Genomic DNA, 26,882 nt, shown 5'->3' with positions numbered 1-26,882 from the left:
ACAGCTAATATTTTAGTTGGGTATTTACCCTAGGAAGTTTATATTCTATTTTGTCCTATTTTCTGTTTCTCTTCTATTTTCTGACATCCATTAAAATAAGTTAAATAAAATTGTCTTTTTACTGTAAAAGAGGGAGGTGACATTTATCTCATTACAAAGAAAACTGGAGAATTCAATATCTGGAGTAGTTGTAATGTTTACCATAATAGATTTCCAAACCTTTCTTATAAAACATGAATACTAACCTCCTTTAAATGTTGCATAATGGCATACTGTAACTAACAACATGCTCTTTTTATAATAGATAGCAATCTAGAATCTAGCAGCAACACAGAACCAAAAACTGCCTAATACATAAATATACTACCTATAATTAGTGAAACATTGCAGAATTATCTGAATAACATAAAATATTTCATACTTGATTTTAATCACATGGAATATTCCATACTTAAATTTTTAATAAATTTTCCTAATGTTTAAAATGAACTCAAATTTTTAACAATATCCTTTGTGTAAATATATTGAAAAATACTTTGAGGGTGGTAAGAATTAAGTTTTTTAATGCACTTGTGGATGTTCATAAAAATTATCACTTTCTTCATCTCATGAATAGGGGTAAATATTTCTACAAATCAACCCTAGGTGAACATATAGATTCATTTGGTATGCTCACTTCTTAAACTGAAGAGAAAGACTTTATTTGGAAAATAAATATAATTGAAGTATATACTTCTGGGAAGAAATTGAGTTAATTTTGGGGGTCTTCATTTTTTTAGCGCCTAGCTTGCTCCATTATTGACCATTCCCAGGTAGGTCAGGTGGTAAAAAAAATTCACCTGCAATGCAGGAGGCCCCAGTTCGATTCCTCGGTCAGGAAGTTCCCCTGGAGAAGGGATAGGCTACTTACTCCAGTATTCTTGGGCTTTTCTGGTGGCTCAGATCATAAAGAATCCGCCTGCAATGCAAGAGGATTGGATTCAATCTCTGGATTGGGAAGATCCCCTAGAGGAGGGCCTGGCAGCCCACTCCAGTATTCTTGCCTAGAGAATCCCCTTGGACAGAGGAGCCTGGCTGGCTACTGTCCATGGGGTCGCAAAGAGTCAGACACGACTAAGCACAGGACACAGAACAAAATATATTTGCAGAAAAATCCTTTGTTGAGATTATTTTTCCTAAGGAGAGTTAGGAAACACTGTGTTTTTAAATAGGTACTTATGATTACTAAGAAGTATTAGAACCAATTTTACAATGCATGTATATGTAATGTTAAGTCACTTCAGTTGTGTCTGACTCTTTGTGACCTTATGGACCTTAGCCCTCCAGGCTTCTTTGTCCTTGGCATTCTCCAGGTAAGAATACTGGAGTGGGTTTCCATGCCCACCTCCAAAGGATCTTTCCAACCCAGGGATTGAACCCATATCTCTTGTGTCTCCTGTATTGGCAGGCAGAGTCACTACTGCGCCGCCTGGGAAGCCCATGAGCCATAAAGAAAGTGAAAGTGAAGTCGCTCAGTCGTGTCCGACTTTTTGCGACCCGTGGACTCTAGTCCACCAGGCTCCTCCGTCCATGGGATTCTCCAGGCAAGAATCCTGGAGTGGGTTGCCATTTCCTTCTCCAATATCTACATTTAAACTTAATTAAATCATTGTGGTATCCTGCTACAGCCACAGGCTTTGGAGCTCAACACATGTGAGAGCTTCCCAGGTGGAGCTAATGGTAAAGAATCCACCTACCAATACCAGGAGACACAGGAGACTTGGGTTTGATCCTAGGGGGTTGAGAAAATCCTTTGGGATAGGAAATGGCAACCCACTCCAGTATCCCCTGGAGAAGGGATATGCTACCCACTCCAGTATTCTTGGTCTTCCCTCGTGGCTCAGCTGGTAAAGAATCTGCCTGCAATGTAGGAATCCAGGGTTCTATCCCTGAGTTGGGAAGATCCCCTGGAGAAGGGAAAGGCTACCCACTCCAGTATTCTGGCCTGAAGAATTCCATGGACTTTATAGTCCATGGGGTCGCAAAGAGTCGGACAGGACTGAGTGACTGTCACTTTCCAGTATTCTTGCCTGTAAAGTCTCATGCACAGAGGTTTGCAAACAGTCTGAACGATGAAGTGACTTAGCACACACACACCATCAGTGGATATAAGCTTTAAAAATAACTGGAGAAAAACATTTAGAAAGTTAAGTTTACCACTGTGTAAAAATAATAAAACACAAAGCAAATACATGTGGTTCTAGATTACATATTGTTTTAGAATTATTCCTAATCTAGCATGTTGTGAAATATTTTTTGTTTATATTTATAAAATATGTATTTTGGTTAACTGATACTTTTAGAAAGAGTTAACTATGTCATCTTTGCATCTAAATAGTGCACATATAAACTAGAGATTTGTGTATGTGTATATATATACTTATGTGACAAAAAGTGTTCAGGAACAAGATTTTCTTCGTGGAACTATCTAATGACATTGTAATTAAGGTTTATCCTTACTCTAAAAGGGAATCTCTTTATATGTTGAAATAATTTGTAAAATTCACATAGTTTCTGATAATTTTCATATAAGGCCTTTATGAGAATTGTTATTTACTTTCTACAGTATTACTTGACAGTAAACTCAGAACATTGATGAGTACAGAGTATTTCAAAGATTTTCCTGAATAGCCTATTAGTGCATGAAATTAAGCAGTACTTAAAATTTCTTCTTTAGTTTATTCACCAAGCAGGAAAAAGGACATTTTCCTTTGACTTACCATCTTTGGCAAATACTGCCAGTCCTTCCTTTGACCAGTTACTTTTTTTAACTCAAGATCCAATTAGCAAAAAGTGACAGGAGAAGCTGAAACAGGATGTTAGGGATTCTTTTTTAATTTTCCTGATTTTCTTCCATGTCTCCAAATTATCTATACTCATGCAGGCATCTGGAGAGTTTATACTGCAATTTGACATGCAAAAAGTTCTATAGATAGAAGATAACTAAAAATATTTTTCAAAAGAAATCAGGGGTATATTTTGGGAATCACAAGTTGTTTCTTAAAAGCCACAGTTACATTTAGCAATAAATTATGTTTCTAACTTATTTTGTAGCTGTCATTTCCAAGTCAATGCCATGTGCAGATATATCTGTTTTATGCAAAAAAGAAAAAAAAGAAACATTTTTTAAAACCACCGTTCTTCCATTGCAACTAGTACATTAAGTTTTAGAAGTAGGATGACTTGAACCTTCCTAAACTCAAATAAAATGTAATAATTTTCCACACCCCAAATCCACCCCTTGGAGAAATTAGATCATATTTGCATAATTAGGTGCAATTATTTGATTCATTGTTTTGGTGAATGAGATTTTTATACAGTGGAAAGATTCTAATTTCAAAAATTATTTTTCTCATTTTCTAAAATAGGCATTTTGAGAGTATTTTATAGCAAAATACAAGTGACAGTTTATATAAAGTAGTAGAATACTATCTTTAGAAATGCACACTAGTGTTACATAAAAACTAATGTTGCTTTTGGTGCCTCTCAACACCATTTTGAAATCTCAAAGCAAATGCCAACAGGCCTCTTGATTAACAGTGTTTTGCCAAAGGTACGTCATCAGGGGAATGTATATCTTAAATACCTTACTTAAATAGTAGTTTAATACTACTATATCAGTAGATGATCTTATTAAATTATTTGTGAACCCCTCACTTGAACTTCTAATTTTGTCTTTTTATCATCCTTCTCATCATTATAACTTCTGAAATAAATGCCGGTGTGCCACTTTTTTGCCTTTTACTATTTAAACACTATCTAAATCCTATTTTCTTGTTTCTTTTTAGATTCAGATATCAGAGGAATATTGGGAACTCTCCCTTCCCAAAAAAAGAAAGACTAAAAGATTTACTACTTTTGTAGTTATGTTTTTATCTCAAACTTAACTATGGGAACAATAATAAATTTTGTTAATGCCATTTTATATCTTGGAATTTTTTTCTATTTGTTTCTAAAACCCTGAAGTTGTTTTGTAAACAGAAGTTACTGTTAATAGCTTTGTGGGAAGACTATGAAAAACAGTTCTTATAAATGTTTCATCATTTAGCAAATCTAAAGCTTCAAACCACAGCTTGATAAAATAATGTGACTATTATTGATCAAAATTAAAGTAATTTTGAATTACTTTACTTTAGTTTACATTATGAATTAAGTATTCAGGCATTTAGTTTTGCTCCCAATTTAGAATGAGATTTTTAAGCTGTTTGGGTTTTTTTTGTTGTTTTATTTTTGTCTTTGTGGCTATTCTTTGTGTTAGTCTGTGGTTTCCCCCCTTTCTACCTTTAGTAGAGAGGATACAAATCTAATAATGTAAATCCTTACGCCTGAAAACAGCCCTTTATCAAAGTCAATTATTTTTGAAATTCCATAAATCAATAAATTCACATTCTATAGATGTTTTCACTTCTTATGTTTAAAGTCTCTGTTAATATCTGGTGGCTTTTTTTTACAATAAGTATTTTGCCCTGTATTCATTTCTAACATTTTTCATTACTTTCAGGTATGTTTTCAGGAACCATATTTATATTATTAGATTATTACCAAAGTGACCTCCATATAGAACAGAATTAGATATTCTTAGAAACTTGAGAAAATGTTTGCTTCTTCTTTAAAGAAACTAAATAGCTCTCTAGTATACCATAGTTGTGAATACATGTTTCATGACAACCATAGTTGACCTAAGTCTGTGTTTTTAAGCAAGTATACTTATGTGTAATATATTTGTGTATGTAGTACAAATATTCTTACAAGTCAATTTTTTTTAATATATTTTCAGTGAAAGAGTTTCTAGCCAAAGCCAAAGAAGACTTTTTAAAAAAATGGGAAAATCCTGCTCCGGTAAGGAACATTTAAAATTTTCTGTGATTTAAAATCTCGCTTTAAGTAAAATCATGATATTTGCCTAAATAACTTACTACTCTGGAAAGCTTAATTTCCAAGTAGCATCAATACTTATAAGCTGAGTGTAAGAATTTTGTCATAACATTAGGTTTTGATTCATTACTAATTTTATGTATACCTAAATTGGAAAAGGAACTAATTCCAATATAATACCTGATGGTACATTTTGATACTAGTTCCAGGTTCCTACAAACTGTTTATAGTTTCTGATAGTAATTTTGATTTATGTCTTTGATAGAATATTTATTATTTTTATTAATTATGGCAGTAGGGATCATATTGTATAGTTTCAAATTCTTAATCACAAATACTTGGCTGTTGACAACATACAAAGTACACAAGGATTCTTTCATAAATGTTTTGATGGGTTCAGTTCTATATAATTTAAGTACTTTAGATCTTAATTAATATCTAAAAACTGTTTATAAGAAGAACCATCTATACTTGCCAAAAGCTTATTTTGAATCTATTTTTATAAATAATTAATGACCTTTAGTAGCATTTTAAAAGCTTTTTTCCTAGCATAAATATCCTTTTCAAATATTTTTTCACTAAAAAATATTTAATTCTAGATAAAATGTTATGTTTTAAGAAGATGCTATCATTACCAAGATGTAGAGCATGAGTCATAATTTAAAACACAGTCACTCTGATGATTAAAAGCAGTTAGACACTGTCTAATTTGAAACTTTAAGGAAGGTGAGGAAGATGTCATATTTGTATGAAAAACAATGACTGGCAGAAAGAGACATTCTGTTGTCTATTAATAATGTTTATTTTCATTATTTTTAGAATTTTATTAAACATTTCAATCCATTGTTGATAAAACCAAAAATTAAATATTAATCCATAAAATTAATTAATTCAAACAGAATTATAAGGACTTTTTCTTTCTGTATTGATACAGAATCTCATGGCAATTTAAAATTATGAAAAACAGGAATGAATACAAGTTTTATAAATAAAAACTTAGAGTCACTTGCTTTCTCCTTAATGATTTACTAAGAAGCTCTGAGCAAAGGCAAGGTTTGATTTGCAAAAGATTAAGTCCAACTACAGTGAATTCCAGTAGCAATTCAATTCCTTACTTATAAAAGAACCATATTGCATCATATGTTTCTTAAGCTTAATGCTATACAGACTGGTCCTTGGAATTATTTTTTCCAAGATTTTCATGAAGATGTTTATAATGAAAACCTATTAAACAAATGGGTCAGCAATTACTATTTGATGCTATTAAGCACGTAATTTGTTCCCTGTAATCTTCATTCTGTTGTGGCAGCAACAAATTCAGTAGATTGATGCCTCCAATTTTTGCTTCTATGCTATAGTTAAAGCCAAACAAAGACATTTTGCTTGTAACAAAGCATCTATTCAAGGAGAAAAAGAGACTGATTATTGTTCTGGGATTCCGACTTTTGGTTATCTTTGTGGGAGTGAGGAATTCTCCTTACCTTATTGTTACTTTTTAAGGTAATACAGGGTTATTATCACATCAGAGAGAGAAAATTATTTGGATCTCTCGAAGTAAGACTGCTTTCTTCAGAGGTAACTGGTGAAATGACTGATGCTCAGGTTATCTATTCATTACAATTTTTTTGCAAATGCCCTGTGTGGCTTCCATGATTGCATACTTCTGGTCACTTTGTAATTATTAAAATATGGATCTAATTTATTATAAGTCCAGTACTATGAATTCATATTGGACTGTGACCTTTGATATTTCGACTGAGGATCTTATTTCCTCACGTTACTATTACTCTTTGTTTACGATATAAGTCTCTCCTCAAATGTAAGATCCTTTCTTATTCAAAGGGAAAAAACAGAATCAATAAGCTGGAATTTCTGTAGTCTTTTTGTATTGTTTTTAAATGGGTAGTTATAAATTACCTATTCTGATAATACATTATTAAGTCTATTATAATTGTCATTTTCTTCTTATGAATATTACTAATTATAAAGTTTATTTTTTCCTGTATATTTAGAATAATGCTGGGCTGGAAGATTTTGAAAGGAAAAAAACGCTTGGAACAGGTTCATTTGGAAGAGTCATGTTGGTGAAACACAAAGCCACTGAGCAGTATTATGCCATGAAGATCTTAGATAAGCAGAAGGTTAGTGTATTCATTAGTCTGGTTTGCTTTTGGAATTTTTTAAAAAATCTTTAAATTTTAAATTGAAATACAGTGTTGTTACACTGTTGTGTTAACTTCAGGTATACAGCTTCAGGTATACAGCATAGTGATTCAGTTTTATATGTTATATATATATATTTTTCTTCTTTAGATTCTTTTCCATTACAGGTTATTAGAAGATATTGAGTATAGTTTCATATACTATACAGGTTCTTGTTGGTGATCTCTTTTATATATATTAGTGTGTATTTTTTAATACCAAACTCCCAGTTTATCACCCAGCTTTCCCCTTTGTAACCGTAAGTTTGTTTTCTATTTGCTTTCTGTCTGTGAGCCTATTTCTGTTTTGTAGATAAATTCATTTGTATTATGTTTTTAGATTTCACAAGTAAGTGCTACAATGTGATATTTGTCTTTATCTTACCTACTTCACTTAGTATGATAATATCTAGGCAGAACACTCTTTAACATAAATTACATTAATATTTTTTGGCTCCATCTCTTGGAGTATTGGAAATAAAAACAAAAATAAACAAATGGGACTTATTTAAGGCTTTTGTATAGCAAAGGAAACCATAAACAAAATAAAAAGACAACCTACAGAGTGGTAGAAAATATTTGCAAATGATGTTTGACTGCCAAAAGATTAATTTCCAAAATATACAAATAGTTTATACAGCTCTGTGTATGTGTGTGTGTGTGTATATATATATATATATACATATACATATACATATATACATATATATATATAAATCCCATCAAAAATGGGTGGAAATGTCAATAGATATTTCTCAAAAGAAGACATACAGAGGGCCAATAGGCATGTGAAAGGATACTCAGTATTTATAATTATATATTAGAGAAATGCAAATAAAAACTGCAATGAGATATCACCTCACACTGGTCAGAATGACCATAATCAAAAGTCTACAAATAATAAATGCTAGAGAAGATGTGGAGAAAAAGAATCCTGCTACATTGTTGATGCAGCCATTATGTGTAGGACAGTATTAAGGTTCCTGAAAAAGCTAAAAATGGAGATTCCATGTGATCCTGCAATCCTACTTCTGGGTATATATCTAGAGGAAACCATAATTTGAAAAGGCAGATGCACCCCAGTGTTCTTTGCAGCACTATTTACAGTAGCCAAGAAATGGAAGCAACCTAAATGTCCATCAGCAGATGAATAGATAAAGATGTGGTGTATATGTACATGATGGGATATTTACTCAGCCATAAAAGTAATGAAATAATGCCATTTGTAACATGTAAGTCTAGAATGGACCTAGAGATTATCATACTAGTGAAATAAGTCAAAGAAAGAAAGAAATATTACATGATATTGTTTATATATGGAATCTAAAGCAATGATATTAGTGTATTCGTTGTTACTTACCTGAAGGGTAAATTTCAGTTTTATCAGCTGGATTATTAAACACATGCAATAGAATGACTTACATTGACACCAGGCTTCAATAGTACATGAACCGTGAACTTCCAGATATTCAAACTGGATTTAGAAAAGGCAGAGGAACCAGAGATCAAATTGCCAACATCCATTGGAACATCGAAAAAGCAAGAGAGTTCCAGAAAAATATCTACTTCTGCTTTAATGACTAAAGCCAAAGCCTTTGACTGTGTGGATCACAACAAACTGTGGAAAATTCTTGAAGAGATGGGTATACCAGACCACCTTACATGCCTCCTGAGAAATATGTATGCATGTCAAGAAGCAACAGTTAGAACTGGACATGGAACAACACGCTGTTTCCAAATCGGGAAAGGAGTATGTCAAAGCTTTATATTGTCACCCTGCTTATTTAACTTACATGCAGAGTACATCATGAGAAACGCTGGGCTGGATAAAGCACAAGCTGGAATCATGCTTGCAGGGAAAAATATCAATAACCTCAGATATGCAGATGATACCACCTTTATGGCAGAAAGTGAAGAAGAACTAAAGAGCCTCTTGATGAAAGTGAAAGAGGAGAGTGAAAAAGTTGGCTTAAAACTCAACATCCAGAAAACTAAGATTATGGCATCTGGTCTCATCCCTTTATGGCAAATAGATGGGGAAACAGAAACAGTGACAGGCTTTATTTTTTGGGCTCCAAAATCACTGCAGATGGTGACTGCAGCCAAGAAATTAAAAGACGCTTGCTCCTTGGAAGAGAAGTTATGACCAACCTAGACAGCATATTAAAAAGCAGAGACATTACTTTGCTGACAAAGGTCCATCTAGTCAAAGCTATGGTTTTTCCAGTAGTCATGTATGGATGTGAGAGTTGGACTATAAAGAAAGCTGAGCACCGAAGAATTGTTGCTTTTGAACTGTAGTGTTGGAGAAGACTCTTGAGAGTCCCTTGGACTGTAAGGAGATCCAACTAGTTCATCCTAAAGGAAATCAGTCCTGCATATTCATTGGAAGGATGATTGATGCTGAAGCTGAAACTGTGATACTCTGGCCACCTGATGCAAAGAACTGACTCATTTGAAAGGACCCTGATGGTGGGAAGGATTGAAGGCAGGAGGAGAAGGGGTCAACAGAGGATGAGATGGTTGGATGGCATCACCAACTCAATGGACATGAGTTTGAGTAAGCTCCGGGAGTTGGTGATGGACAGGGAGGCCTGGCGTGCTACAGTCCATGGGGTCACAAAGAGTTGAACACGACTGAGTGACTGAACTGAATTGACACCTTCAGATGATTTTATTGTCACATTTAATTTGCATTCCTATTTATTGTGACTATATGACACACAAAGATAATAGTTTTAGTGTATGGGGATGGTATTGCTGGTCCTGTTCACAGTGTTCACTGAACTCAGGGTAGGCAAGGTTTGAGCTAAGAGGCTGGAAGAAGACACGAGGAGCTGTAAGAATTGCAGACACATTTATTCTCTCCTGGCTCACAGAGCAGCCATAACACAGCCTCTCCTCTGGCTGATGCAGTAGTCATAGCAGCAGCCACAACATAACCATAATATAGCCATAACGTAGCCAGAACATAATCTCACATAACATAATCATGATGCTGCCCCGGTGTAGCCCCAAAGCAGCAGCAGCCAGGGCTTTCATGTGAAGCTCATACGGGCATACCGCACAAAATTGCTGGTGACCAAGCATGCGTGAGCTGTGCTGTAAGTGATCTCAGCTGTTACTTAATGGTGCAAAGTCATTGTTTGCAGATCACAGGGCGAGAGGGCTAGAGAGCATGGGGTGAGAGAGCCTGACTGCTGCCATCTTGTTAATTTCCCCACAGGGATACATTATAATTTCAATAATAATTTATACATAATAGGTTTGTATATATTTTCTGACAAAATACTGAATTCTATATGTAAAGAACAACCATCTCTATTACATTTTGTCTTGTGGAGAAATTCAAGGACCAATTACTTGATCCTTAGATTGAGGTAACAGAAATTTGGTGATTTATTTTATTTTATGACTTATTTTAATTGACAGTTGAAGCCTTGTTTGTTTAACATGATTGAGTTGTTTAAAGTGTAAGTTAAGCAGGGAAAAATTTGAAAACCTGCATACTGTAACAAATATCAAATCTTTATATTGTACATGTCAAACTAATAATGTTATATATCAGTTATAGCTAAAAAAATTAATTAAAAATAAAATTTAAATATTTATAATATATTGCTACTACCTAATGAATTAGAAGGCTTCCCAGGTGGCTAAGTGGTAAAGAATTTGCCTGAGATGCAGGAGATGTTGGTTCGATCCTAGTACAGGAAGATCCCCTGGAGTAGGAAATAGCAACCCTCTGCAGTATTATTGCCTGGAAAATTCCATGGACAGAGGAGCCTGGTGGGCCACAGTCCATGGGATTGCAAAGAGTTGGACATGACTGAGCATGCACAAATGAATCAGAGTGTCTGAATTATTCATGCTTTAAATATTAAGCTTCTGTTTTTCTAGTAATCATGATTGAAGGAAAAGAAAAATGGCAAATCTTAATTTGTTATCTTACAGACATTATGTACCCAAGAATGACATTTTGGCTTATTGGAGTATAGATAGGAAAATGTGGAGAAAACAGTAATCAGGGTTATAGACGGTGGATAAAACTAGTAATATTCAATAGAAATACAATGTCATTTTAAGTTTTTTAGTAGCTCCATTTTTTAAAAAGCAAAAATTAATCTTAATTAATAGAACTTTATTTAGCCCGAGGTATCTAAAACACTATCATTGCCGTATGTAATTAACATAGAAATTACTAAGGTGTTTCGTATTCTTTTTTTCATATCAAGTTCCAAAATCTGATGCTTATTTTACGCTAACAGTACATTTCCCTTCAACTTGGCACCTTTCAAATGTTAAATAACCTCATATGGCTATTGGCTACCATATTGGACAGCACAACATTAGACTGATTTGAGGTTTCAGTCCAACCTCTACTTTAAAATAAAAACAAAACTAACCTCTAACATGAAAAGGAGTAATGACTTAAGTCTCTAAAATTAAATACACTCATACACACGGGAGTTGGTGATGGACAGGGAGTCCTGGCATGCTGCGATTCATGGGGTCGCAAAGAGTCGGACACGACTGAGCAACTGAACTGAACTGAACACATATTTGTGCATCTTTGTCTACTGCCCTCTTTCACATATCTTTTCTAGCTATGCTTCTTGAAAAAATAGTTTAATCACCCTGCCCACTAACCCACTTCCTTTTCATCTTTAACCCACAACAATTTAGCTGCCTCCTTGTTTATCTCCTACTTCTTGCTACTCTACTGAAATAACATTACCATGGGTCACCAATCCAGTGACTTAATCACCAAGTCCAGTGGACTCCTTTTGCTCATCTTATGTGACTTTTTTAGAGCCTATGGCTGCACAGACTGCTCTCTTAAAACTGTCTTGTCTCTGAACTTCTGGAACCCCATGCTCCTGATTATACTGTTTTCTCTCTGGGCTCTTCTTTTTCATGTGCTTTTTCATATTTTGTTCTATTTTTTTCTTCTGTCTTATCTGTAAAGATTACTAATCTCCATCTCTGGACTATCCACTCTTCCTATTTCATGTTCTGTATGCTTTCCCTGCGTACTCTTGTCCAAGCTTCAACTCATCCTTGAACTTCTCCTGATTTGTACAGTCTGAACATGGAGCTCTTAGAGATCTATCTCAGCTAGTTCTTAACCTGATTATCTAGATGAGATAATTGGATCTAAGAAAGGATAAGTGACTAGTATACTTGTATTGCTAGCACAACAACAAAATGTTTCAAATCTGTTTGTTTGAAGCATAATAGACCTAAAATACTATATTAGTTACAAGTGTACAACATAACGATTTGATATTTGTATACATTATAAAATGATCACTACAATAAATCTAATCACCATCTGTCACTGCACAAGTTATCATAATATTATTGATTATAGGTGGCTGGATGGTAAAGAATCCACCTGCCAATGCAGGAGACACAGGTTCAATCCCTGGCTCAGAAAGATCCCCTGGAGGAGGAAATGATAACCCACTCCAGTATTATTGCCTGGAACATCCCATGGACAGAGGAGCCTGGTGGGCTACAGTCCATGGGGTCGCAAAGATCTGGACACGATTGACCAGCCAAGCCCAGCACAATGAGCACATGTTACCTGTGGTGTGTTTTATGCCTGTGACTCATTATTTTGTAACTCTTTCTTCTGTAAGCTCTTAGAGTTTATATGTCTTAATCCCCCTTACCTGTATCACTCACCCATCAAACCCCCTCACTCTGAGTTCTCTGTACCTATGAGTCTGTTTCTGTTTTGTTATGTTTGTTCATTTGTTTTTTAGATTCAGCATATAAGAGACATCATAACGGTATTTTTCTTTGTCTGTCTGACTTATTTTACTTAGCCTAATACCCTCATACCCTCTAAGTCCACCTATGTTGTCACCAATGGCAAGATTTCCTTCTTTTTTTATGGCTGAATCAATCCCGTTTTATTCTATCTTCTTTAACAATCCATCCATTAATGGACATTTAGGTTACTTCCATATTTTGACCATTATAAATAACACTGCAGTTAGCATAGAGGTGCATATATCTTTTTGAATTAGTGTTTTTGTGTTCTTTAGAAAAATACTCTGAAGTGGAATTGCTGGATCATGTAATATTTTAATTTTTTCAGGAACCCCATTACTGTTTTCCACAGTGATTTTACTAATTTATCTTCCCACCAACAGTACAGGAGGGTTCCATTTTCTCCACGTCCTTGCCAATGGTTGTTATTTGTGTCTTTTTTGATAATAGCCATTGTAATAGGTATATGGTGTTAGCTCATTGTGATTATGATTTGCATATCCCTGATAATTACTAATGTTGAACATTTTTTCATGTGGTATTTTGATAAGAGATTCCATTGAATCTGTAAATTACTGTGGGTAGTATGGCCATTTTAACAATATTAAGTCTTCCAATCCATGAGCACAGTGTGTCTTCCCATTTGATTGTGTCATTTGTAATTTATTTCATCAATGTGTTTTCGTTTTCCAAGTACAGGTTTTTATCTCCTTGGTTAGATTTATCTGGGTGTTTTACTTTTTTTGATGCAATTGTAAGTGGGACTGTTTTAATTTCTCTTTGTGATAGTTTGCTTTTAGTGTAGTATTAAAACACAAAATATTCTTATATATTTTATATTGTGAAACCTTACTGAAATAATTTATTAGTTTTAATAGGTCTTTTGTAGCATCTAAAAACATTTAATGTTTAGCAGAGGGAAGTAAAAATGTGGGATTGTTAGAATGCATTAAAATTTAAGAAATGATCGATTTAAATAACCATATATATCTCTTAAATTTTAATGTATTCTACTGAGCGATTGAACTGAACTGAACTGATATATATATAGATTGCTATATATAAACCTACTTGTATCCACAGGCCAAAAATCTATAATACATACACACAAAAAAGAGGAAAGAATCCAAACATAACATTAAAGATAGATATCAAATCACAATGGAAGTGAGCAAAAGAAGAAAGGAACAAAATAAAACCTGAAAACAGTTACCCAAATGGCAATAAGTACATACCTATCAATAATTACTTTAAGTATAAATGGACTAAAACCTGAATGGATTAAAAGAGAAAATAAAACCTATATATATTGCCTACAAGAGACTCACTATAAATCTAAAGACACACACAGACTGTAAGTGAAGAGATGGTAAAAAAAATATGCCATGCAAATGGAAATGAAAAGAAAGCTGGAATAGGAATATTTATATTAAGACAAAATAGACTATAAAACAATGACTATAATAAGAGGCAAAGAGGGAATTACATAATGATAAAGGTGGTTAATACAACAAGAAGTAATGACAATTATAAATGTATATGCACCTACCATAGGAGTGGAGAAGGAAATGGCAACCCACTGCAGTATTCTTGCCTGGGAAATCCCTTGGACAGAGGATCCTGGCGGGCTGCAGTCCATGGGGTTGCAAAGAGTCAGACACGACTAAGTGACTGAGCAACCATAGGAGCAGCCGAATACATATAGCAAATATTAACAAACATAAAGGAAGAAATTGATTGTAGCATATTAATAGTAGGGACTTTATTTTTTTTTAAGGAAGGAAAATAAATTGTTTATTCTCACAAATGAGTAGGGACTTTACTATCTCACTTATATCACTCAATGGATTGAGACAAAATCAGTAAAGAAACACTGGTGTGAACTGATACATTATACCAAATGAATTTAATACCTATATATGAAAAATTTCACCCCAAACTAACAGAATACACATCCTGTTCAAGCGCACATGGAAATTCTCCAGGATAGATTAATGCTAGGCTACAAAACAAATCTTAATAAGTGTAAGAATGTTGAAATCATATCAAGCACCTTTTCTGACTACAATTATATGAAATGAGAAATCAACTACAAAAAAAAAGTGCAAACAACATGGAAGCTAAACAGTGTGCTACTAAACAACCAATGGGTCACTGAAGAAATCAAAGTGGAAATGAGAAAATACCTGGAAACAATGAAAATGAAACACAATGACCCAGAATCTGTGGGACACAGCAGAAGCATTTCTAAGAAGGAAGTTTATAATGATACAAGCCTGCCTCAGGAAACAAGAAAAAAATTTCAAGACAACCTAATCTTACACCTAAAGGAACTAGAAGCAGAAAAATAAACAAATCCCAAACTTAGAAGAAGGAAAGAAATCATAAAGATCAGAACAGAAATCAATGAAATAGAGACTAAAAAAACAAACAAACAAACAAACATAGTAGAAAAAATTACTGAAACCAAGAGCTGGTTCTTTAAAAGAAAAACAAAATTAATAAGAACCTTTAACCAGACTCATCAAGTAAAAAAGAGAGAGGACTCAAATAAAATCAGAAATGAAAAAGGAGAAGTTTCAACTGACACCACAGAAATACAGAGTATCACGAGAGATTATTATGCTAATAAAATGGACAAACTAGAAGAAATGGATATTTCCTAGAAAAGTACACTCTCTCAAGCTTGAAATAGGAAGAAATAGAAAATATGAACATACCAATTACCAGTAATGAATCAGTAAAAAAAAAAAAAAACTTCCAACAAACAAAAGTTCAGGACCAAATGTCTTCACAGATGAATTCTACCAAATATTTAAATAAGAGTTTTCATCCATCCTTCTCACACTATTCCAAAAAATTGCAGAGGCGGGAATGCTTGTGACTTCTTTGAATGAGGCCAGTATCACCCTGATATCAAAACCAGTGAAACTACTCTGTATATTATAATGGTGGGTACATGTCATTACACATTTGTTCAAACCCATAGAATGTACAACACCAAGAGTGAACCCTGATCAAATTAATGAGGATAATAATGGGTCAGTATAGGTTCATTGATTGTAGCAAATGTCCTCTCTGGTGAAGAATGATGATAATAGGAGACGCTAGGCATGTGTGGGGGCAAAAGATATATGGGAAATCTTGTACTTTGTGTTTGATTCTGCTGTGAACCTGAAACTGCTTTAAAAAAAAATAAAAGCAGTCTATGAATAAAAAGTAAACACAAAGCAATGATAGTTCTCCAGCTAATGTTATATAATTTATTGTAATAGGTATGGACTAATAGTGATTCAGCCACTTCATGTTTTCAGATAGAAAAAACCAGCAAGTTGCAATATCTCCAGCATCACAAAGCTTGTTGAATAGAAGGTCTAGATTAAAACACAGGTCTTCTGACTCTCAGTCAATTATTCTTTACTCAGCATTATTTTTATACTGTAATTTTATATCCTAATAATGGACATGGACAGTGTCTTTGATTACCTTTTTTTTATTACCTTTTTTTATACAGAGATTTTAAAGAGTTTTTTATTTCTGGCTATGCTGGGGCTTTGCTGCTGCCCTCAGGCTTTCTCTAGTTGTAGCATTTGGGACCTGCTGTCCAGCTGTGATGCCGGGGATTCCCGTTGCAGTGACTTCTCATCTTGGAACACAGGCTCTAGAGTTGTGGTGTATGTGATTAGTTGCTCCGAGGCATGTGCAGTCTTCCTGGACCAGGGATCATAGTGTGTCTCCCGCATTGCAAGGCAGATTCTTAACACTGGACCACCAGGGAAGCCCTTTAATTACCTTTCTTATTAATGTTTAACTTCTTGAGTTCTGTCACTACCCCACACTGAAAATAAGCCTCTATCAAGAAAAAATGCCACTGCCTAATGACTTATACATATACAAGACAATTTATATTTCCCTAAAGTCACCTTTTCTCTTAAATTCAGAATAGAACTTCTTGTGTTATAAAATCACAGTCTTCATGAGGTCAAGATAAGTTGCTTTCCCTGCTATGTACCTGATTGATTAGACTATTCAGTGGAATTGATAAATTGATCAATCCTAAATGACCTATCTGTTACAAAGACAGTCATTTTTGTCAATGTTTTGTGGCTGTGCAAATTGAAGTTTTAGAATTTGTTTTTGTGTTTATTCAGATATAATGATATTAACAGATTGTTCATTTTTACCCACTTTTTAAAAATCATTGACTTTTCCTTAATCTTTAATTTTCTTGCTTATCTTCTTAAGATTTAAAATCAATACCTACTTATTACAGTTATTTGTGCCAGTTCTTTTAGTGGCCAATAAGTCGTTAAGACCCAAGTATTGTCACATATTAACTTTTTAGGTAATTTATTATGAACCTCTTTCTTCATAGCTCTTGCTTCTTGACTGAAAATAGTATTTGACATTCTGAAGACTAAATTTTAAACCTCTGTTAGGTATTTCATTTGAATCTCATAAGTCTCATTGGTAGTTGTTATTATCTGTATCTAAATTGGCAATCCTGCTTATGCAAGTTCATTATTATATGGAAAACTTTTTTCTTTTAAAATTATAGCAACTTTTCCTGAAACACCCTCCCTCCTCCCTCCCCATCCCATCCTTCTGAGTTGTCCCAGACCTGTATTCATGTCGATGTATGGCAGAAACCACCACAATATTGTAATTAGTCTCCAATTAAAATAAATAAAATTTTTAAATTATAGCAACTTTTAAATTTTGTTCAAATACATTAAATATATCTTTTCCTCTCAATTATAGGTTGTTAAACTGAAGCAAATAGAGCATACTTTGAATGAGAAAAGAATATTACAGGCAGTGAATTTTCCTTTTCTTGTTCGACTGGAATATGCTTTTAAGGTAAATTTTACTTCTATCCAAATAAAATATTTTCAACTTGAAATTTTTTTAAATATGAAGCTATAATAGGATTCTAATCTGTATGATAAAGCTGGAAAATATGGATAAACAAAAAAATAATATATTTAGATTTTATGTAAGTCCTGTTGTGCTTAAAAACTTAGCTGACATTTTAAAAGGTTTTGATTGTTCTTGAGGAAATTGTTAAAGATAATGTGTAATTTTTCATGAAATGGTATTATAAGATCAAGTATTTCAGTTTATTAAAATTCATAGTGACATCTTATTAAGCACATCTTACACTCATACAAATGGATACACCCACATAGCTTCTCCTCTTGAACCTTTTCTGCTGCAGTCTCACTGCCTTCTTTTACTTGTAATTTGTGTTCTAGTCTCTTCATTTATTTGAAGCAAAATAGTCTTTGGCCCTCTGCTCAAACACCTTATAAAGTTGCAAAAGATTTACCCTTTAAGTTGGCAGCTTTTCAGCTATTTGAGATGATACTTGGCATCTCTCTCCCAGTGGATTAATATGGAACATTTTAACCTTTCTCCTTTGTCTTCTTTTATTCATTAAATCAAATGAAGACCTGTGTATTTAGAATGATGTTCAAAATTATTAATCTCTCTGACCTTATTTAGTGCACAAAATGTAAATATTCTTTTTCAAATTATTTTTAAACTTTTGCTTACACTATAGAATTAAGTCATTACCACAGTGTTTAATTGTTCAAGAGTAGAGTATTTCCTATAAGAGTAGGAACAGCAAAAATCCCAGACCAATCTGTGGCAAGAGTACCAGGGAAAAAAAATGAGTGCCCCAGTGTAGAAAAGTTAGAGCATGTTCCATTTATTCTCTATTTCCTGATGTTAGTAATCTATCAGATTTTTTAATTTGTCTTTTTCTAATTGCACATGGTGTTATCTTAAAATATTTTCATGAGAAATAATCTAGGTTTCATAGTTTTATTTATTCTTTTTACTTGTTTATAGGATAATTCTAATTTATACATGGTTATGGAATATGTTCCTGGTGGTGAAATGTTTTCACATCTAAGAAGAATTGGAAGGTTCAGGTAACTAATACTTTATGCTTCTCAAGTACTTATATGCTATGTGTTTGTCTTAAACCAAATAAGTTTTTGTCAATGCTAAAAATTTATTTCATTTAAATTAACAATATTTTAGCTATACAAACATTACTGAGTTTTAAAAGTTAACTAAAAACACCATCATAGCAGTGTAAATATTCTAGCATTAGTAGGTATCATGAGGGCCCATTATTTGAAGAATTTCCAGATACTGTAAAAATTAATTGAATTTAAACTAGTATTTAGTGAATAAATATTAGTGATATATCTCTGAGGAAGAGGCTTATGTAAGTATGAAGACAAGTAAGAAATATATTAATAAATATATAGAAAAGATAATCATGATATCATGGTGGTAAAATTATGAAAGTTCGTTTTGCACAAATTGATTCTCCTAATGTTGCCATGTTGAGTTTTAAACATACGTCTGTAACTTATACATATCTATATGTATAAATATGTAACAAACATAGGTATGTACATAAACATATGTATGTGTTAAACATAGGTATCAGTTTTAAACATATGTATGTAATTTTTTTAAAAAGCAGTAACTTATCATTAAGTTATTGCTAATAAGATCACACAGTTATTAAAATAGTTTTTAGATTCTGTTAGCTTTACCTGTGCATAATACTTTGTAAGCTCCTACTATTCATTAATAATCACTTTTAGATTAGGCTAAAACCAAGAGCAAGTTTCACTTCACTCAATATACTATATATTGATATAATTAAAACACCAGTATGAATTCAGATGACTGAAGATGATAATTCAATTCATATTATAAAAATATGAATTGAGATTACCATGAGATTACCATCATAATAGGCCAATATGAGAGTTATTTTAGTTTGCTAAGGCCTAAACCACAATTCATTTGTTAACCTAATGTATGGGGCATCCAATATGTGTCCAGCACTGAGCCAATGCAGAGTAACTTCTATTTAATGATTTTTGTTTTAACTCCCTGTTGTCCTGTCTTACACTGCTTGTCCAGGCATTCCAGAATTGCCCTATGATAATTTAAAGTTTAACACTGAATTACCATACCTAAGCCTGTCTTCAAAAAATATTGTATCCATTTTCTGTGACTACTTCCTTTCTTTGCAACTCCCCACACTCTTCTTTCTTTAATACTTGCTACTAAGAGGAAAGCAAGTGGTTGGCATAATTCACAAAGAGACACTATCTTTCTAACCTTTCACACATTATTTATACACTTGAAAGATTGTTAACACCAGCCTTAGAAACTTTGAGACAAGAAGACTGGATTATTGTTGAGCGTCGCATTAATCAAAATCAATGAAGTCATTACGATTCTCTACTTAGATAGTAGCTGTCTAGACTTAAAGCTGCTACAGCATTAAATTATCCTTATAGAATATTTTGCTCTTACCATTCAACTTTGATTAAAGGCCTATGTAATGTTTGTGTACCTCCAATCAAACATTAATGTGGACATAAATATAAAATGCTGAGTGCATCTTATGCTTATGATGATAAATATAAGATAAAAGTACATCTTATACAAACAGGCATATAAAGAAAATAGGAAGGGACTTCCTAGGTCAAAATGTTTCCAGAATTAGGGATAAATGTTTCAATGATCAGGGTGAGTCTTCCAGTCTCCTTTACAGTATTCTAATTTCTTGTCACAGGACATGTGTTGTAGCTTGTTACAGTGTTGTGATAGGGCTGGAAATGGAAGGATATTATAAAATATTGCCACAGAAGAGTTTTTCTTCTCATATTCATTCATTCATTCATTTAACAAATATTTGCTGGGCACTTGGTATGTATCAGGCTAGGACCTTGGAAATGTAGTACGTGACAAGCAAAAGGAACAGCATATACAATCTCTTTTTTTAGAATTCCTATTTCTGGTGCTACCAAATCAAACTCATATGAACCATCTTGAGGGAAATTCTATTCATAGTTAAGGTTGTTCATTGAGGACACAAATCTGAAAGTCATTGCAACATACTAGGAAGATTAGCAGAATTCAAATGAAGATGAACCAGAAATTCAAACTAGAAAATCAGTACATCCTTTTGGAATAATACTTAGAATGTGGCATCAAGATTACCCTAATCTGTCAATTAATCTGTGCTTCCCTGGCAGCTCAGTGGTTAAGAACTCACCTGCCAATGCAGGAGACTTCCCTGATAGCTCAGTTGGTAAAGAATCTGCCTGCAATTCAGGAGACCCCAATTCAATCTCTGGGTTGGGAAGATCCCCTGGAGAAGGGAAAGGCTACCCACTCCAGTATTCTGGCCTGGAATGTAGTCCATGGGGTCGCAAAGAGTTGGACACGACTGAGCAACCTTCACACACACACATCAGTTCAATCCCCGGGTCAGGAAGATCCCCTGGAGGAAGAAATGGCAACCCATGCCAGTATTCACGCCTGGACAGCCCCATGGACAGAGGAGCCTGGGGGACTGTAGTCCATGGAGTTGCAAAAGAGTTGGGCATGACTGAGTGACTAAACAGTGACTAAACAACAGCAACAAATCAGTTAATCTAATCTATGCATCCAGAATTGTGTGTATTTATGTAAATATACACATTATACCTATGTTTAGATATTTGTAGAAACATGTATAGTGAAAGATTTGGAAATTCAAACACCAGGATTGAATCTGGTTTCTGAATGAGGTTATTGGTATCTTTATTCTTCATTAATATTTTATGACTTTTTTTCTATAATGAGCATATATCCCTTTTGTAATAGTAACAGCATGGGTATAATGGCTTAAATCTGCAGATAAAAGCAGAAATTCTTTAAGTACTGAAAATTTATGGGAAAGGTATATGGAGCTTATCAACAACAGCAATGGCCCTGATAGACAATCTAACTGGTGCTTTTCAGTCATTCCTAGTATCTTCTAATATGGCCAACAATAATTTAAATTACAATGACAATGTGAGAGTTAAAGTTTTTCTTCAGCATATGCTGCTCACTAAGCATATAAAAGCATTATTTGAAGATAATTTATAGATTTAAAAATATTTGGAAACTAACAAGATTCTTTACATATGTTTAAAAGAAAAAAAGTATCTTTTTGCTCCCAAAATGCCTCTACCTCATGTTATTTTTTGTGTAATCTACCAGTTACTATATGTTAACCCATTTTACCAAAAATCAATGTTTTGTTTCTTCGTAGTGAACCCCATGCACGGTTCTATGCAGCTCAGATAGTGCTAACATTCGAGTACCTCCATTCACTAGACCTCATCTACAGAGATCTAAAACCTGAAAATCTCTTAATTGACCACCAAGGTTATATCCAGGTATGACTTGAACACATTATGTGTAATTTATTTGAGAACATACTAGGTAAGAAGTTATATGTATTTAACCACAACTACCAAAATTGGATTTTTTTTTCCCTTTGAGGGAGACAGTTATTCCTAATAGCTTAAATTGAGCTAACAGTTCTGTTGCTATTACAGAGGACCAAAAGTCCCATCAAAGATAGCACCTGTTTATATCTCCTCTAGTTGTGAACTGTGCACAGGTTGTGCACAGGCTCCTGTATAAAGAAAGAATAGCTAAATTTGTGAGTACTCATTTAGTGCCAGGCATCGTCCTAAGTGTCTTATGTGTGTCACCTCTTTTAATTTTGATAACAGTATGAAATGTAAATACTATTGTTATTCTCATTTTAAGATTAATGAAACTAAGACACTGCAAGGTCACATAGGTAGAGCATGATTTAAATCCCACCAGCTTGTCCTGAGACTCCATGCCGTTTAACTCTACAGTGCGGTTACCAGCGGAGCCCCAGCTCCCAGTGCTGGGCTGGTGGCTTCTACTCTCAATACAGGGGCACTCCTTTTTACACAGTTATTAAGATTCTCCCACTGATGCTTTTGCAACTTCTGATGTATAATTAAGGGCAGAAGACAATGTTGGACTTCAGGACCACTTCTAGCACTGCTTCATTTTTATTGAAACTTCTTTTTGGTTCATTTGTTTCTTTGAGTCAGGGAATGGTTTTCCACGTTGGTGTTGCTTTAATCTTTATTCACTAAATAGTGGCCTTCATGGATTAGTCTCAATTACATTGACTTAATTTTTTTTCAAGGTGTTAATTTTAACCCTGATTTTTAACTTTCCACTTGGGTACAGTAAATACATTTATTATGAAATAACAAATGTTTACAGGCTTTTTGTCTTTTATAGGTCACAGACTTTGGGTTTGCCAAAAGAGTTAAAGGCAGAACTTGGACATTATGTGGCACTCCAGAATATTTGGCTCCAGAAATAATTCTCAGCAAGGTATATTTATAGTATCATTATGTAAGAAGTAAAAATATAAGGCATGCATCACTGTGGACTTTTATTTTTTTTTTAAAAGTTATGATCTAATTTTACATGTTTATTTAATCTAAATATGAATTTAAATCTTTGTGCATAATTACTAAAAATAAATTATTTAGAGCTTGCCACTAATCTCATAAGTTATTGATTTTAACTCTAGAGCTGAGAGAATTAGTTTAAATAAATATGGCCTCTAGATCTATGTTTTGAAACCAGAAGCATAGCCTTTTCATAATTATTCCCAGTAACAGGAGGGCAGAGAGTTCTTGCTCTGGGTTACACCAAGAGGCAAATTAAAGATGATATATATGCACTAGTTGTCTATTCTTCCTTTTGTTAGGTAGTTAGAACGAGAGCTTTAACGTCCGTTGCTTCAATTTTTTGTTGAGAAGAGACAGAAAGGAGGAGTTTACACTCCCCTAACACGTTGTTTCAATTTCACCACTTAAGTGAAAAAAAAAGTATGTGAATTACTTTTTAAAATTTTAGTTTAAAAATAAAAACATTGAAACAAGTATACTATCAAGTGTGAAACAGATCGCCAGCCCAGGTTGGATGCATGAGACAAGTGCTCAGGGCTGGTGCACTGGGATGACCCAGAGTGATGGGATGGGGAGGGAGGTGGAAGGAGGGTACAGGATGGGGAACACATGTAAATCCATGGCTGATTCATGTCAATGTATGACAAAAACCACTACAATATTGTAAAGTAATTAGCCTCCAACTAATAAAAATAAATTTAAAAAAAAATAGAAACATTATAGCAATTAAATAGTTATAATCTTATTGAAGACAGTTCTACTTTTTCTCAACAGTGAAAATGTGGTGAGAGAAGTTTTCAATCGTTTCTAAAAGGGTAGTTTAACTTTCATTTTCCTTTCTACTTCCATCCCTTGGTGGTAAAAGCTAGAAAGGAGGAACTGATAGTAATGGCTCAGACAGGAGCCAGGAAAGAGAAAAGGATAAGATATATGCATTGATATTTATTTTATTTTTAGGATAGATTCCTAGAAGTGAAATTACAGGGTCAGAGGATATAAGCATTTTTAAGGTTTTTCAATACATATTGCCAAAGGACTTTCCAAAAAGATTGTAACATTTTACACTTCTCAGCAGTGTTTGAGGAGTATCTGTTTCACCACACTTTCTCCAGCATTGGGTATTCTTGTTTTAAAAGATCAGTATTAATTTGATAGATAGTAACTGATATCTAATTATTTTAAGTCTCATGACTTTGATTATTAGATTTTTAATTTTTTAATGGCCATTTGGTATTTCTTTATGTGTATGTATGAGTCATTAGTTCATGTCCTTTGCCCATTTATCTATTATAATTTAGTTTTTCTTATTGATTTAATTTTCTTTAACTAGGGTATTAAAAGCATGTGGCATACTTATTTTAAACATTAGCACACAATCTAAAACATAGAAATCAGAACTTGGTAAAAGGATCTATTTTAACATTATATGCTTTCGTTATAGCAAAAAACATTGTAAATATATTATTAGCGAGTTGCATTTAAAGAAAAGCATAGTTATTGCCCATTTCTATTAGCAAAACAAAGTGTTATCCCTATTTTACTAGTCTCTCTCTCTTTAAAAACATACAGAATCAGGAAATAAAAAGAAAAATGGAATCTCTATATCCTTATATTTTAACCAGTAATTTGAAAATAAAATTATTTGTAAAGCTAAAATTTTAATGAAAAGTTGGAATAGAGAGAATGGTGAAGGTAATTAAGTGGATATACCAAAAGATCTGGCAAGAATTCAGTTCATTTCTCTCCATGATAAGGTTGTATTTTTTTTTCCCCATAATCTTTTGTGCCAATTGACACTGATTATCAAATTTTATATAAACATATTAATTTTTTTAATTTTCTTATCAATATTTCTAGATCTTAATTTTAGTAAGTTTAACATGAAAAAAAAACCAATTAAGAATAACCTTAGAATTGTACATTTGGTTTATAGCACACTTTTATATTCATTATTTCCTTTCACTTGATGTAGTCCCTATAAAACTCCATGAATTAGTTATCTTTCCTGTATACCTTTTAGAGACGAGAAACAAAAACAGTGGATGGATAGTTTACTTAAATATTTGCATTCATTAGGTTCCACATTAAGCTTTTAGTTTTAATAAGATTTGATGGGATTATCCCTAATATATTCACCTTCCTAAACCCACCAATATATTTTGAAGTCAACTTAAGCATTTATCATGAAGTACAATATCTACTCTTTCATTTCAAAACTTTTGACCTTTCCTAAGTATTCTCTAGAAAATCTGATTCATAATATTACACAATAATTTGGGCTTTAAGAGGTAATTTCATCCAATTCCCTTCCTATTGTTGAACAAAAACTAAATTATCCCAATTAAACAGGGCATATTTTATTGTCTCTAATATTCTTAATGATTTTAGGAAGAAGATTTAATAGTATTTCTTAATATTCAGTTTCAATATCTGGAAACCCTCCCCTTTGTTTAATTCAAATCTGACATAATATATATTTTTTTAATTTTATCCTGAATGACTGCTCAGCAACTGCCTTTTTAAAAATTTCATATGCTTGAAGATCATTTTGGAATAATTTGACTTCATTATCCTCTGAGTGAATTAAGTAATGATTGCCATTTGGTGTTGGTTTATCTTAGGGCTACAATAAGGCAGTGGATTGGTGGGCATTAGGAGTGTTAATCTATGAAATGGCGGCTGGCTACCCCCCATTCTTTGCAGACCAACCAATTCAGATTTATGAAAAAATTGTTTCTGGAAAGGTAAGTAATACATTTTATTATTCCTTAATTACTGATTATCTCTCTACATGAGTTTTAAGCATTATAGATTGAAACTATTTGATATCATCTGGATATTACCCTAAATTGGGAAAAATATCAAAATATCCATGGACTCTGCCCTTATATCTAGCACTCATTTAAGATACAGTAAATATTGAATCATTGAAGTCTTGTAGGTAAAAAAGGGCAATTTTACAAACATTAACAAAATAATAAAGCAATTTCCATCATTATTATCACTTGTAAAATACAGGATCATAGCCATAGTTCTTCTATCTTTCTTCAAATAAATAAAAATTGTTAGTTACTTCATGTTGATATCTGCTTGGAGAGAAGTTTTAGGGGCTGTCTTTATATGCCCTTGCTTTTTTAGGAGAGACTTGTTTAAATTATGTCAAACAACACAAAATTGAAAATAATTATAAAATGTGTGTGCTACATTGTTTCAGTCGTGTCCGACTCTGCGACCCCATGGACTGTAGCCCTCCAGGCTCCCCTTGTCCATGGAATTCTCCAGGCAAGAATACTGGAGTAGGTTGCATGCCCTTCTCCTGGGATCTTCGGGACCCAGGCATCAAACCTGTGTCTCTTATGTCTCCTGCAGTGGCAGGCGGGTTCTTTACCACTCGCTCCACCTGGGAAGCCCCAATTATAGACTAAATAAGCCTTTTAAGATGAGAATTCAAAGAAATGATGTTAATGGTTTTTCACATTAATATGATTATAATTGCCATTGATCTTTAGCAAATATGGAAATGACATTAGTTTTTCTTGAATATGAGTAGATATACTATAAGTTGGAGTATATTACATTTTGAAATACTATACTAACCTTTCTTCTTTTGCATTTATAATTCCTAATTTTGTTTTTCAAGAATATTTTGTTTGCAGTCAGC

The 26,882-nt window shown here is 33.4% G+C and overlaps 1 protein-coding gene across 5 annotated transcripts in view; it reads left to right on the top strand.

The window, feature by feature from the left end:
- PRKACB (protein kinase cAMP-activated catalytic subunit beta) overlaps window positions 1-26,882 on the top strand; it is a 151,942-nt gene that overhangs the window by 100,220 nt on the left and 24,840 nt on the right. For all 5 annotated transcript variants that reach the window (XM_061121532.1, XM_061121529.1, XM_061121533.1 and 2 more), the window contains 7 exons: window positions 4,817-4,878; window positions 6,927-7,055; window positions 17,658-17,756; window positions 18,753-18,835; window positions 22,021-22,147; window positions 23,043-23,138; window positions 25,843-25,965. In XM_061121532.1, the coding sequence (XP_060977515.1) occupies window positions 4,817-4,878; window positions 6,927-7,055; window positions 17,658-17,756; window positions 18,753-18,835; window positions 22,021-22,147; window positions 23,043-23,138; window positions 25,843-25,965 (719 nt within the window). The remainder of the gene's footprint in view (window positions 1-4,816; window positions 4,879-6,926; window positions 7,056-17,657; window positions 17,757-18,752; window positions 18,836-22,020; window positions 22,148-23,042; window positions 23,139-25,842; window positions 25,966-26,882) is intronic.

This window comes from Dama dama, chromosome 20, assembly GCF_033118175.1.
Source record: "Dama dama isolate Ldn47 chromosome 20, ASM3311817v1, whole genome shotgun sequence".
NCBI classification, from domain to species: Eukaryota; Metazoa; Chordata; class Mammalia; order Artiodactyla; family Cervidae; genus Dama; species Dama dama.
The sequence above is the reverse complement of the archived record's forward strand: the minus strand, read 5'-3'. Positions and strand labels throughout refer to the sequence as shown.